This window comes from Syngnathus floridae, chromosome 8, assembly GCF_059516105.1.
Source record: "Syngnathus floridae isolate MCC-2025c chromosome 8, RoL_Sflo_1.0, whole genome shotgun sequence".
NCBI lineage: Eukaryota > Metazoa > Chordata > Actinopteri > Syngnathiformes > Syngnathidae > Syngnathus > Syngnathus floridae.
In genome coordinates this window covers 2427529-2441993 of record NC_142420.1, presented here as the reverse complement: position 1 = coordinate 2441993, position 14465 = coordinate 2427529, and the positions used below count along the sequence as shown (strand labels likewise).

Here is a 14465-nt window from a genome sequence, read left to right as displayed (position 1 = left end):
ACTTAAATCAGCATTTCCTAACCATTGTCAATTTTATAATCTACATCGATGGCTCTGTGGTTTATCATTGGATTGGTATACTCCGAAATGTGGCTTTATAATCTCTTAAAGATAATCTCGGAGTGCAATAATTAGACCGACCTACCTATACATTCGAATATATTGTGTATCTTTAAAGGGCAAAGAGTTCACGCTTTACTTGTCACACTGGTTTTTGGCATCGTGGTTCATTTTGGTCACAGCATATTATATAAGACGAGTAAAGTGTGGGAGAGCTATTTGATGGGAACTTGGAGGCGACAGAGTGCAAACACAATGTACTGAGGAGAGTATTCATCATAGGGGTGAAGGGTCATCCAGGCCCAAGTGCTACTTTTTGGCACAGAGGGCGTGTAACACACTGTAGTTAATGAGAAAGCGAAGTCACTTTCATGTGCATCTGACATTGAACAATTTGGAATTCAACCCAAACTTTCAGGAAAGCTGCTTGTAAAGTTGGAGAAAATGTCTTAGACTTTTTTTTGTAGTTTTTTAAAGCAAAGAAGTGGAATATTCTGGAATGGCCAAGTCAGTCACCAGTTCTCAACCCAATTGAATATGCATTTCACTTGCTCAAAACAAAACTTAAGGCAGAAAGACCCACAAACATGCAACAACTGAAGACAGTTGCAGCAAAGGATTGTCAATCAAATATTTTTTTATATTTCTTTTGAGCCTCTGAAATAAGCAGTGTTTGTATAAAAATAGCTACAATTCCTATATGTTTAATTATATATATCTTATGTTCTACACCTTGAATTAAACCATGTTGCACTGCCAAAAATAGACATATTACAAAGAAGACATGATGCTGGATATCTTCAAATGAAAGTTAGTGTCAAGATGAGTTTCACTTAACATATTTTAACCTTATCACTTCAACCTTTAACCTGATCAAGGCCTCTGCCATGACTCAACTTCATTTATGGTGTTTTTATATCTGCTGTATAGAAGCAGGTTCCCTGATAAAGTTGTGAAACAATTGGTCAGAGAGCGTCTTTATTGGTCCAATACTACCCCCTGCAGGTCAAAAGGAGGAAGAGCAACATATTCATAAATCGTTGAAAGGGGTGGTTGTCTATACAGACAACTTCACAGTGTTCAATGAAGATTCAAGAGTTTTTATTTATTTATTTATTTATTTATTTATTTATTTATTTATTTATTTATTTATTTATTTATTTATTTATAGTTTTTATGAAGTTAACACGCATAGTTTGGGGTATGTAGGGCAAAGCCAGAGCACAAGATAAATGTGATTTTAAAATGATTTTCCTGGAAAGTGTCCTGCTTGGATATTAATTGAACATAGTATATATTTACAGATAATATTCAGTCTTCTTTATATATATATGACAAAATCTTAAACGAGGAACTTTCAAAGTTGCTTGGCCCAAAAGTTCAACCAAAATGATTAGCCTTAAAGACAATTAATACTCAGCAAATCCTTTGCATCCTAAGACTATTGAGAATCTTACAAGTGTGTTTTATTTTTTTTAATCATTTTTGTGTAATAGCCATAAGCCCAGATAAGGAACTTTTCATTATATCTGTAAGCGTCTGGCTGCTCAGCACAATATGAGCAATACAATCAAATAAATATGAATTATATACACATCAACTTCATCAAACTGATTTAATTGTGTAGTTATTATACACCAGCAAGTACATGTGCGTGAAATGAATTGTAGGACTTTTGTGATAGCAAAAATTGAGCTGTAACTTAGTTTCTCTATGTCCCTCCCTCCAAAAAAATAGGATGATTTTCATATCACAGAACAGATTGTGTTCTGCTTTTGAGGTTTCACTTTATGACTGTGTACTGAAGGAGTTTCCGTGAAAGCCTTATTGGTTGTTTGGTGTCACATGACCTATAACAGTTCACTTATTACCTGGAGGAGTTTGACACTCCACATCTGACTGAGCGATCGTCAAGAAGATCGGGCAGCCTTTTCTTCCAAGGACTTCACTTTCATCCATTGATTCAAACAATGACAGCAAAGCAGCGACTTGAATGGCGGAATCTACTTCTGATACTAACAGGTACAATCTGTCTTTTTTTTTTTTTTTTTTTTTTCAAAATCCACACCACACCTTGATTATATGATCATCCGAGTCAATCATCAGCTCGCTTTGCCACTAAACCGGAAGCAGGTTGATTTGCTTTATTGCTGAGGACAACCAAAACCAGAAAAAAAAAGAGAATTAAGTATTTTATATTGTCGTCACCCAACAAAAAAAAAAACAGTTTTGAGTAATCGTTTCAAAATTTGCTTGATGCAGAACTTGCATGTTTTTTTTTTTTTTTTTTTTTTGATGGACTATATGTGTGACCAATATCACAATTCAATTTAATACGATGCAATATGTTCTGTCCATTAATTTCAAGTGTTTCAAAATGAAATGTACTTGTTTCACTTTCATTTCAGTGCTTCCTGCCTGCAGGACTTTGCACGTTTCAATCCCACAGGACGAATATGAGGCTACGAATGGAGCAGATGTTACTCTGACATGTTCCTTTACTCCAGCAAACCGTGAATTTAACATTCTGGTTCTCACATGGGAAGCGTATCCTGATGTGGTCGACGATCCAATGGTGAGCCATAAATTGAAATGTCGTTGCCTTTCATTTGCCTTTGCCAAATTTGTGTAAAAGGCAGATAAATGCAACATATTTTGTTACAGCAGTTTTCCAGAATATTATAATTTAAAAGGCTATTCATATGTTTTCATTAAACTCCTCATTTTTAAACATTTACAAGTTTTTCAGGGTGCTCTAAAATACTCTTTTCAAATACTGCTGCTTTTATATATTGACATGATTTAATTTTGGGGTCAAATTTAATACCACAAATCTATGAGTACATTTTGAAATACTAGCTTAATTTTAAGAGAATCTATGTACATGTTTTTAACTCTTTTGTCCATGCCAGTTAATTTAATTTAAAAATTCATTGATTTATTATTATAGTTGGGATTGTTATTATTATTCGAATGTGTATTCTCCAGAAAACTGTGGCCACCTACTATTTAAACAACCCAGTTGACATCGCACCCGCATATGAGGGTCGGGCATTCATGGAAGTGGACGTTGCCAAAGAACAAAGCACACTGCGTTTAACAAAGCTGACTGTACACGACAGTCGGAGCTTCCAGTGCAGCGTCAAAATACCAAATGACGATGAAGGAACCACCGCGGCCTCCACCTCCCTGCTGGTGCTGGGTAAGAAGAACTCTTATGCCTTTTTGGTCATTGTCTGATCATTTATGACTTAATGTTTTTATCTTCATGTTTTAGTTCCTCCCTCCAAGCCTCTGTGCGGGCTGCAGGGAGCAGCAGAATATTGGCACGATGTCACCCTCACCTGCATGTCTCAGGAGGGCTCCCCAAAACCAACCTACAAATGGAAACGCTACAGTGTCGAAAACATACCCAAACCATTTCCACCCAAAACTACCGAGAGTACGTTTCTTTATCGTGAAACCTCCAAGATCAACGTGGTACATCTAGGAAAAGAGGTCAAATGTGACGATAACCATAGAACATGAAATGGAATTTACTGCGTTGCTGAGAAGGGTCTCAAATATTCCAGAAATCATCAACTACACAGTTAGAACTTTTATTATGTTCACATCAAATTTGATGGAGAACAAATGAGGAGCTTCAACTGAAGCAGTTTACGATGTAAATGATTACAAAATGTAACAAATGCTTTATCTTCACCTTAGAGGACGGGGCACTTTCCTTGTTTAATATTTCAAGAGAGACTTCCGGATTCTACATCTGCGAATCAGCGAATCGAGTTGGCTCCGACAGCTGCAACTTCACCTTAGCAGTGATGCCCAGTAAGTGTCAACGCAATTGATATTAGAAAGGGCATTCAACATGGATTCCAAATCATTTCGAAGATTGGTGCATATTTTAGTAACTTGACCTATTGACCTATATTTTGACCTTGAAATTGACCTCTTAAACTCCTGGCTAGCAGGAGCACCTATAGAGTATAGCAGGGCACACTGTCAGTGACTTAAAAATAGAAGAAAACATCTTCAACCTTCTTCCACACTCTAGGTAGCATGAACTTAGGAGCCACTGGAGGTATAATTGGTGGTGTTGTTGCTGGAGTTATTCTTCTTGGCATTCTCATCTTCTGTTGCTACAAGAAAAGGTCTAAAAAGAACAAGGACGTTGAACGGTATGTCCTGTTTAGTCCTCAATATGTCTAATACGAAAGTGGAACCATCAGTCAACGCTTAATGATTTCTTGTTTCTCTTCTTGATGACTCAGGTCCTCCAAAGAAATTGAATTTATAGATGATCCTGAAGCCAGAAGTCAATATATGGATGAAGAGTCTAATGCTAAAACAAAGCAGACGGAATACAAAGATGCTAAAAATAGTCACAATATGGAAAGTATCACATCGGAAGAGGATAATCATCTCGGTTCTGATAGTGGTAGATATCCGAATGAGCGAGACCAGGATCGTCAAAGTGATCAATACCATGGTAGTCGGGACCGCCTTGATAGAAATGAGTATAGAGGAAGTCGAGACAGGCTCGATGAAGACCATGATGGTCGAGACAGGCTTGATGATCATCGTAATCAATACGGCGGAAGTCGCCTAGAAGAACGGAACGACTACAGAGGAAGTCGAGATCGCCTAGAAGAACGGAACGACTACAGAGGAAGTCGTGATCGCCTAGAAGAACGGAACGACTATAGAGGAAGTCGGGACAGGCTCGACGAACGGAACGACTATATAAGAAGCCGAGATCGCCTAGACGAACGGAACGACTACAGAGGAAGTCGCGACAGGCTCGATGAGCAGCGTGATCGTTATGGTGGCAGTAGAGATCGCCTGGAAGAACGGAGCGACTACAGAAGAAGTCGCGACAGGCTTGACGATCATTCAGGCCGCTATGGTGGGAATCGTTAATGACGCCCATGATTACTCGCTTCTGTATTTGATGAATTTGAAAAATAAATTGATAAATTCGTTCTTCAATGTCGAATTTTGTTTTCGACATGCCTGTTTTTGACACCATAGGTTCAATTTACTGCTTATTATTATTATTACTATTTGTAAATGGCTCTCTTTGTGGGTCAAATTATTGGGAAAAAAATGACGAAAAAATAACATTATTATTATTATTATTATTGTTATTATTATTATTATTATTATTATTATTATCATTATTATTATTATTATTATTATTATTATTATTATTATTATTATTATTATTATTATTAACAACATGGAAAGGGGAGTTCAAACTATTTGAAAAAAAAAGTCAAAAATGGAAATAGCACTTCAACATTTTTTTTTCAAACGTCAGTAATGCTAAAAATAACACACACATAAATACAACTACACGCTCGCAACGTTAAACGGAGGTAAAAAGTTCAAACATGACAAAATACCAAAGCGTTTCTACACCCCTCCCACTCGTGTTGAAATGGTACAGTCCGTCCCGTTAGTTCGTTGTGTTCGGAGAGTCACTCCTCCGTTCAACAGCAGCTGGTCGACGACCGAGCGGATGGACATGCGAATAAATGCTTATTCCTGACCGACAAACGGGCCTGATGATGAATTTCAATCGCTTGGCTGTTTTCGTAGGAGCTTTGGGTAAGTGAAATAGTTTTGTTTGATATTGATATAGTTCAATGGCAACATCTTTACAACATCAGCTCAACAGGTTGAAGCTTCTTTGAACCGTTTCATTGGATGATTCGAATCAAAGCGCTTCTTTGAACTTGTTTAGTATGCGCTTTTTACCAATTTCAACTTGTTTATTGCATGTATAAATAGTTATAAAGGCAACTATATAATAAACTCCCGTAATAGCGTTATGCCATGTGTGGATGCTCGAGGATTTGTGTGCGTTTTATGAATACGTACGAATAATGAATAGAGACAAATTCAAAAAAACTTCTGCATTAGTCATTTTTAGCATGTTCATAAATTTGCCCGCTCTGTTCCCGCATTCTCATTAATTTAAAGATATGTTAATTTTAATTTTAAATAATTTGATTATTTAACTGTCCAAAATCAATACTCACGACTTTTTATAACAATTTAATACTAAAATACCCTCTATACTGAGTAATTACTATTAAATAACTATAAAAGTATTGCCTAATGATTTTAAGTACATTACAATGAATCACACAAAATCTATTTGTGCTACAGTATAGCTTTGCTGTACAATTATAAAATACTTTTAATTTATTTGTATCCAACAAAGATAATTTGAAACAAATGTACTTCATATGATTCATCCATCATCAAACATGATTCGATACAATGCATATCTTGTTTTTGCACCTTAAAAACAGCTCTTAACATTTTATCATTCTGTATTTTCAAAGCAATGTGGGGGTTTTTTCCCTTATCCAACATTGCGCTACATTGCGAGTCTTATCAGCATAAAGTTTTTGTTACACTGAATGATTCAATATGAAGGAATGTCCAACGGAGTAAAAGCAGGAAACGTGCAAAGGAAAAGACTGACAGGAAACATGTTGCTTTGTCACTGGTGTTCATGTTTAAAACTAGCTTTCCCATCATCCCTAAAGAACACAACTAACATGACTCAAAAAGTAATTTGGAAAAATATATATGCCTGATTCACAACTCATAAAATCACCTTGTTGAGAGAAAATCCCAATTTCTGACCCCATTTTTTGGGAAACCTTGATTTAAAGTCTAAGCACAACAGCAAGTATTTGCTGCGATTGCACTTTTTATGAAAGCTGCTGAATAACACTTGCTTTAAACAATACTTAACGTCTAATTGAAATGACATAGTCGTTCCACTTGCTGACTCCGTTCGTGGGATGTAACGGTTCGCTATTAATCCTCAGCGGTCGCTTGGTCTGTTCATGCGCAGCTGGGCCAGGCCTGATCTTCTCATTGGTTGCCACGCAGTAAACTCCTGCCCCTTTCTGGTCCTCAAGTGGGACAGGAGAAGGGGGGGTGCAGCTTACAAACAATGGGAAACAAAGCGAAGACTCGTGGGAGGAATTTCAGCGCTCGCTCACCTCAAGCATTGTGAAACTACATACGAGGCATTCATGATTAAGTGACGTGTTGTGATTTTATACTGACTTTGCGATCAGGTATGACTTTAATGGGCGGTTGCTCCTTTTTTTGTTCATTTCCCGTCTTTAGGAGTTGTTTACAGTGATTTCCTGCCCCTCCTGAAGTTAACTTAACACGGTCGAATGCAGTCACAAGTGTCTGCTCGCTCCATCCACCCCCTCCCACTGTGATGACTACCCCCTGCCTCTTTATACTCCCTCCTAATGCACCCACTCCCTGCACACACATTGGAATTTAACCCTCCTGACCCAAGCACCCCCCCATCCCCACCCCCTCCAACACACACTGAACGTCTGCCTTCTGTTTTGGTACCGGAGTTATCTAAGTTATCTACCAAGGCTGCTTGTTCAGGTGCAACGTGGTTAGTTTTTTGATAGTACAAAAACACCAGCTAACTCTTACGTCTTTTTTCAGTGTACCTGTGTGATGGCATGCACGTCATGGTGCCGGAGAAGCAGCAGTACGCCATGCTCTTCCAGTCGGTGGTCCTCCCTTGTCACTACCAGACGTCCTCCAATCAGGCGCCGGTGGTGCAGTGGTGGTACAAGTCCTACTGCCACGATCGGACCAGCGACTCCTTCAACCTGCCTCAGCGTCTGCTGAGTGCGCAGCAGGTCGACAAGTCCCACCTGGACTGTGCCGACCGGGGTCGCACCGTTCGGGTGGTGGCTTCATCGCAAGGATCGAGCATGACGCTGGCGGAGCACTACATGAACAGAGACATCACCATCATAAACAGTAATATTGTTTGCTCTTTTAATGTTGTTTTTAAGCATGACCTTTAAGCAAGTCATTTTCAACTCCTTAGCTTGGTCAATAATTTGCCAAAAGAGAGAGAAAAAAAAAACAACACATGCCAACTGATCAAAAAATAGTCTTGATTCTGGTAAAAATATGAAATTAACCAAATTTTATTTTATGTAATTATAATTGATTATAATCTACAAACGCGAATTGCTGCCACACCACAAAAAAACAAAACTTACTTAAACATGTAAAAATGATTATTTATGAAAATCGGACCTGTTAAATCAAACTCAGAGCTGATATAATTGCAGGAAGCCATGACCTACTTGATATATCACTGCACACTAGTTTACCACAGCACCCTGGTTGGGAATCACTGCCCTAAATAAATCCATCCATTCAATCCATTGCCTTTTGTATTTACCTGACAATAGGCCTAAATCACTTGTGAATACAAACGTCCTATATGACTTCTATTCAACTGTGGAGCCCTTTTAAACACCAACCCTTATCAGGAAAAGGCACACGTCTTCTCATAATACACTAATATGCCACATTATCTTTGCAATGATATGCAGGTGTCAGTGGAACAATGTTAGTAATGTTATATCAATGAAACTGGGAAAAAAAATCTGAGGAAAATACTTCTGCTTTTGAGCAAATGCTGTTTTTTCATCAGGGTAAGTTCAAGGATGCCAACATTTGCAAACATTCGCCAGACATAAAGTTTTTTAACAATCAGTTTTTCATGTCTCCAAGAAGTTTTGATCAAGTTAAACATTTTGATTTACTTTGGCAAAGACTGCGAGCACTCATGTGACTGCCAGGCTGTATTTGATTGGTGAAATCAAGTCAAATGTCATTTTTGATGACATTGTAATGGAGTAAAACTACAATTTCTTCTTAAAAGATACCCAATTTATCCCAAAATTTACTTGAGTAAATGTAACAAAGTAAATGTTACTATCCACCTCTTGTGACGGCATCAATCATGATTACATATGAACATCTCATTGTTTGTCAATCAAATGAGTTCCTAAAACTTGGTTTCGCATCTTCACGCAGAAGCAGACCTGCGTATCGGGCAGGTCCAGTGGGGTGACAGCGGAGTGTATTTCTGCAAAGTTGTCGTCTCCGACGACCTGGAAGGCACGGACGAGGCCCAGCTGGAGTTACTGGTGCTAGGTAGGAAAAATGCTACATTAGCTATATCAACACTTGCATAAAAATGAGTAAAAGAGGGGAAATAAATCTGATAATAATGCTTTGGTTGACCTTTATGAAACAATTATTAGCTGATGTGCCCCCTCTGTCTTTTCAACTGCAATATTGAGAGCACTGAATGTAAATCTCAGCATTTAAATGAGAACATAAAATAGCCTCCGTAGAGACCACCAAAAGACTCTTTACATAATCCTATGACTGACACCTATTCTCCATTCAGCCTTTCTATTTTACTGAACTTTGGGTGCAAGCAGAGGGGTCAAATCCAGGTTCGGAAAATAGAACCCTTGCCACAGTTTGGCTAAAGCCACAAGTACTTTTAATCAACCAGCAGGTAGCGCTAGTTCCCTGGAGCTTGCTTGATCCGGAGTACCTGTGGCTATGGCTATATATTTTTTTTTTTTTTTTTTTTAATCCAGGACACCTTCAAAATTCTAATGCTGAAATAAACAAAATTAAAGTGAAATGAATTTGAAATGAATTATCATTGTCATAATTGTGTGAGAGCTTTGTTGGTCAGGCTAAGGTGCGACAATTTATTCCAATACTAACCCTCAAATTAAAGTGTAGGGACCTCAGTTTGAGAACCACTACCACAGAGAAATGGGGTTTCCATACTTGAAAAAGTGTCGCCATGCCAACAGGCTTCATTTTCAAGGAGCTGGTGATGATGTGAAGAGGGAGCGTAGGAAAGTGGAGGACAAAAGAAGTGGCATGGGCACTCTTGCTTGTGTAATCACCCGATGAGAACGAATCACTAGGTTGCTTGCTTTTGTTGTTTTTTTAATTGCTCGAAATAAACGTATTTGCAATTTACACCACGGACTGCTTTCTGCTCCTTCGTCCACAAGTGTTAAAACTCCAGCAGGAAGCATTTATTTCAAAAGAAGTGGTGGATATTTTCTTCGACTTTGAATCATTTGAACTGTCCGTTCGCTCTGATTTGCCCCGCCTCATAAATCAATGCGACTCCCGCCGTAGCATTAGCATAGCTTGCAAGGCTAATGGAATCATGCATGCCTCACAGATTTCCTCAGTTCCAGCTACATTGTGTATGTTCAAAAAAAGGTATTCAGTTTTGTTTAAGCACTTTTCTTTTGGCTACATTTCCCCCTTCTGCCTTGCCAACTCTGCTCACATTTTCCTCTATTGCCTCATCTCTTTCTTTCAGCGACTTGCCGCATCCAATTTTTTTTTTGTCTGTTATGAACATCTTTGCCTGCTGGTTTTTCTTTTTAAATCTGTGTATTGTAGCGATATAGTATTTAGTAGGACCGTTGTTATATTACTTCCCATGGCAAATTGCCGTAAACTGTGCCCCAGTTTATAGTTGAGAAGCCCCCCTTTTGTTCTTTCATACAAAAAGCAAGGTGTTCCTCAGATAAGGGGGGGGAGTAAAAATGCTGTTTACTGTTTGAGTCCATTTCTCTCATTCACCCATTCACACACACAAATATGTATGTTGCCAGAACATGGCAGACACACCAGAAGGACCACGAATTGAGCAATTGCTCCAAATTCGGCCTGATCCTACATGAGTGCCTCTCATGCTTCCTGCTCCTTCTGCGAACCTTCCCCACTTATTGACATCTCTCTACAGGCAGGACATCTGAGCAGGCCGATATCCTACCTGAGTTTGATGTGGAGATAATGCCAGGTACATTTTCAACACTTTTTCTTCAGCTCTTTGCTTCGCTGCTTACTGCATTCTTTTTTTTTTTTTACTTTTTACTCACTCGTCAATTTATTCAAACTATATTTTGACAATAATGTTTTCCAAATAAAACCTTGAACGGGATAAGGAGTGTTGATAATTGATGGATGAATGGAAGGTGTCAGTTTATGACTTACAATTTTGGAAGATAATTAAAACCAATCTTTTGGCCCTGATATTGAGCTGCTGTAAATCATGTGATGGGCCCGAATTTCAGATCACATGATCAGCCCGGAACAACTTTCGAAGTAATCTACCATGGTACGGTATAGTCGCATGAAATTGTGGCCGTACAAGATATAATAAAGTACAACAAAACACAATATTGTACAGTAGGGGCATGATGCAACACGTGCAAACTCCACACAGGAAGAGCCGGAGATGGAATCGAACCCACACCCTCCTTCCTAACTGTGAGATGGACTTGCTAACCTGGGTGTGTGTGTGTGTGTGTGTGTGTGTGTGTGTATACTGTTACTGCCAATTTGTTCCCTCTATTTATTTATCGATCTACTAACCTGTTGTATTTTTACACTTGTGTAGATGCTGTTACTGAGTTGGAGGTGGAGCAACTGTTTATGTAAAACTGTGTAATTGTTAATGTTTTTCATATTAATCTTAATTTGAGTCAGTCAAATTTTGTCTCATTGATCTCTCTTGGGGGGGGCTTGACATTTATTTGCGTTGGGCCCCCTGGACGTCTAAACTATATATACATAGAGAGAGAGAGAGAGAGAGAGAGAGAGAGAGAGAGAGCGGGCCGCATTGTAGGAGGAGGGCCATTATGACTGTCAACCCCAAAAAAAAAAATGTATGAGCACCTTATATTATATACAGTATAAGCTACAAAACAAACTGACAAATAACTCATTTTCAAATCAGACAAGTAAAAACTGGTCAAATATTTAAAATCAAAGATATTATTAACAGTGAAAACAATTTGCAATTCTAGTAATGACACGAATTTGATGCACAATTTGCCTTTTGAAACACAATTTGACACCTGTGGTATATCTAGATATGAGTACATATACTTGTGTATTACGAGCTAAATATTGCATTCATTTACAAAAGGAACATCTCAGAATATGTCCAAAAATAAATAGGCACACTGTTTCATGCTCCAGTCAGACAACACATATCTCCGTATGTTTCTGTGTGTTTTACAGAATGGGCATTCGTAGGCTGCGTGGCTCTGGGCAGCATCTTGTTCCTGCTGCTGATGGGTATCTGCTGGTGCCAGTGTTGCCCACACTCCTGCTGCTGCTACGTGAGGTGCTGCTGCTGCCCTGACACCTGCTGCTGCCCTCGACACTGTACGTAACTTGATGTCATCTCCAACAGCCCTTTAATTGCATTCAACGTTTGAGTTGCACGTTTTCCTCATGCAGTATACGAGGCCGGGAAGAAGGCGAAGAGCCCGCCGGCCGCCCAAATGCAAATGTACCCCTACTACATTCCTGGTGTTCCGACCGTGGTGCCTCTTGCTCCGTCATCACACGTGGACCCAAAGCTCACCACTATTGCATCTATCCCCTCCATGACTTCTATACCTCCTGTGGAAAATAACCTCGCTGGAAGTAAGTGTCATATCAAAACTTAACTCACACGTTCATGAACATCTTTAATTCCATATGTGTCAGGGATGAGTGGAGCAAGGTGACCGGGGTTGATTGCGGCTGTGTCTGTTCCTGTAAAGTGAAATTGCATCATTTGTCTGAACAGCCAATAGCCTGTCCGAACTCAGCTCACTCCATGAGGGAGGGAACGCAGATTTCAGACACACCTACCACACCGTCCAAGTGAAGGCCCTGCCACCCATCGCCGACGCCGACGACGAATCGTCACTCAGAGCGCCTCCACGCTCAAAGAACCGAAGACGCAGGCGGGAACGAGACAACTACTCTGACGACGAACTGGACAGGAGGTGCGGTTTGTTCCATCTGCCTATGGAGAACTTCAAAATCTAGGGATGGGCATAGTAACCATTTGATTCAGTCATTGCCGGCATGCATGCATGAAGCCGTCTTTTGAAAGAAATGATTGTGAAGATGCCAAAGAAGAAGACATATCATTGCCGTTGGGGGAGGTGCAAAACACTTGGAGTCAATCTTCTGATCCATGTGACCTCCATGTAACCACCCTGTGTCGCGTCCATTCCCACAGATGGAACGCTCACTCGGAGCACCTCCAGAGGAAGCCTTTGAGTAGGAGGGGACGCACTGCCTCACTGGACGAGCTGGAGGATTTTGCACGCTCTTACGATTCCCGTAGCCGTCGGGCCGAGCCCCTTGTTGTTCGGGATTGCAGCCCTCCTCCGAGATGTCGCTATAGAGATGAAGATGACAGCTGGGATCGTGGCAGCCCTTTGCCACGGACGAGAAGAGGCACATGGGATGGTGAACTCACATCCCGAACACCCTGTTACAGGGACTACGATGGCACTTTCCTCACTCACGTGATGGAGAGGAAAGCGAGAGGTGACAGAGGTGACCCACGACCGGATGAGGACAGTGACACTCCCTCCAAAGGCAGCTCCAGAGGCAAGGGCGGCAACAGCTACTACAGCCGCTCACCTAGCAACCGTCCCGAAGAGGATGACCCTCTGCCTCCGTACTCCGAGTGCGAGGCGGAGCGCTGGTACCGGACCAGAGAATCTGCGAGAACCGAGCGATGTGACCCCGCACAGCCTGCCATGAGGTCTTTCTCGCACGTGCGGTCGCAGCAGGGGATGTCCCTCCCACCTCAGGAGAAAGACAGACGACACAATCTGGTGAGTTACTTGTAGCAGGAGAAACTGACATCCGGTCTACAGCGTTCTCCCACCACATCTTGACTGCTAAAAAAATACATATTTGCATTTCATGGGGTCTTATGCTGTGATGCAATATTAGTCTGTTTTTCTAATCCACCATTTCATCATCTCTCAGCATTCACTGAGTAATAATCTTTACCTATTTAACATCCATATTTTCCAATGATCTGCTATTAGCCCAAGCTACTTATTTCCACTGTCTCCAGCATGAATGCATGGCCTCTAACACGTGGCTCTCACTCTATTTCCTCGACAGAGCACAACATTGAGCAGGAACACTCTCATAGTGTGACCATAGCCTCAAACCCGCCCGTTGGATCTAACTCCGCCCTTTCCACCGTACAGTATGCGCCAGATTATTGACTTGATAGACTGGAAGGACCTTGCCAATGCTCCATCTATGGATGCTAGAGTTTGACGATTACTCCAATGCAACTCAGGTTCAATTTGTATTTGTGTGTTGGAATTAATGTATTGATGCATATTTTTTTGGAAACACTGAAACTTGCAATTGTTCTGCAGAATTTATTTGCACTCTTTAAATAAAAGTGTGTCATGTTTTTGTTGTGCTGCTGGGTTCATGTTAAGATCGCAGAAGAACAGTGTTTAGTGCCACTACAGAAACTCTGAGTTTTATTTTTTTATCACAAAAACAAAACAACACCAAAAGTAAATGTAGGTAGAGTAAAAATTTGTAAACATTTGGTTGCATGTTTGTTATGTTTATGAACAACAGATCAATTAAAAATGTTAGATTAGTTCAAGATTTACAAGATTACAACCATTGAGGATAAAGGATTTATTTTATTTGACTTTTACAAG

At 40.0% G+C, this 14465-nt stretch overlaps 2 protein-coding genes across 3 annotated transcripts; both read left to right on the top strand.

Moving 5' to 3' along the window:
* The first annotated feature begins 1936 nt into the window (after window positions 1-1936).
* On the top strand, window positions 1937-5053 carry LOC148393926 (cell surface A33 antigen-like). The gene is made up of 7 exons (XM_088383189.1): window positions 1937-2082; window positions 2469-2635; window positions 3049-3262; window positions 3338-3502; window positions 3769-3885; window positions 4112-4235; window positions 4329-5053. The coding sequence occupies exons 1-7, from the start codon at window positions 2031-2033 to the stop codon at window positions 4975-4977; spliced, it is 1488 nt and encodes a 495-aa protein (XP_088239315.1). The 5' UTR covers window positions 1937-2030; the 3' UTR covers window positions 4978-5053.
* A 455-nt stretch (window positions 5054-5508) lies between these two features.
* On the top strand, window positions 5509-14203 carry LOC148393925 (immunoglobulin-like domain-containing receptor 2). Of its 2 annotated transcripts, XM_088382599.1 has the most exons (9): window positions 5509-5667; window positions 7558-7881; window positions 8956-9075; window positions 10715-10771; window positions 11998-12144; window positions 12220-12408; window positions 12554-12755; window positions 12995-13601; window positions 13900-14203. In XM_088382599.1, exons 1-9 carry the CDS (start codon window positions 5595-5597, stop codon window positions 13933-13935), a joined length of 1755 nt encoding a protein of 584 aa, XP_088238725.1. In that variant the 5' UTR covers window positions 5509-5594; the 3' UTR covers window positions 13936-14203. The 2 variants fall into 2 exon arrangements, with proteins under 2 accessions (XP_088238725.1, XP_088238726.1); XM_088382600.1 differs by lacking the exon at window positions 10715-10771.
* The last annotated feature ends 262 nt before the right edge of the window (window positions 14204-14465 follow it).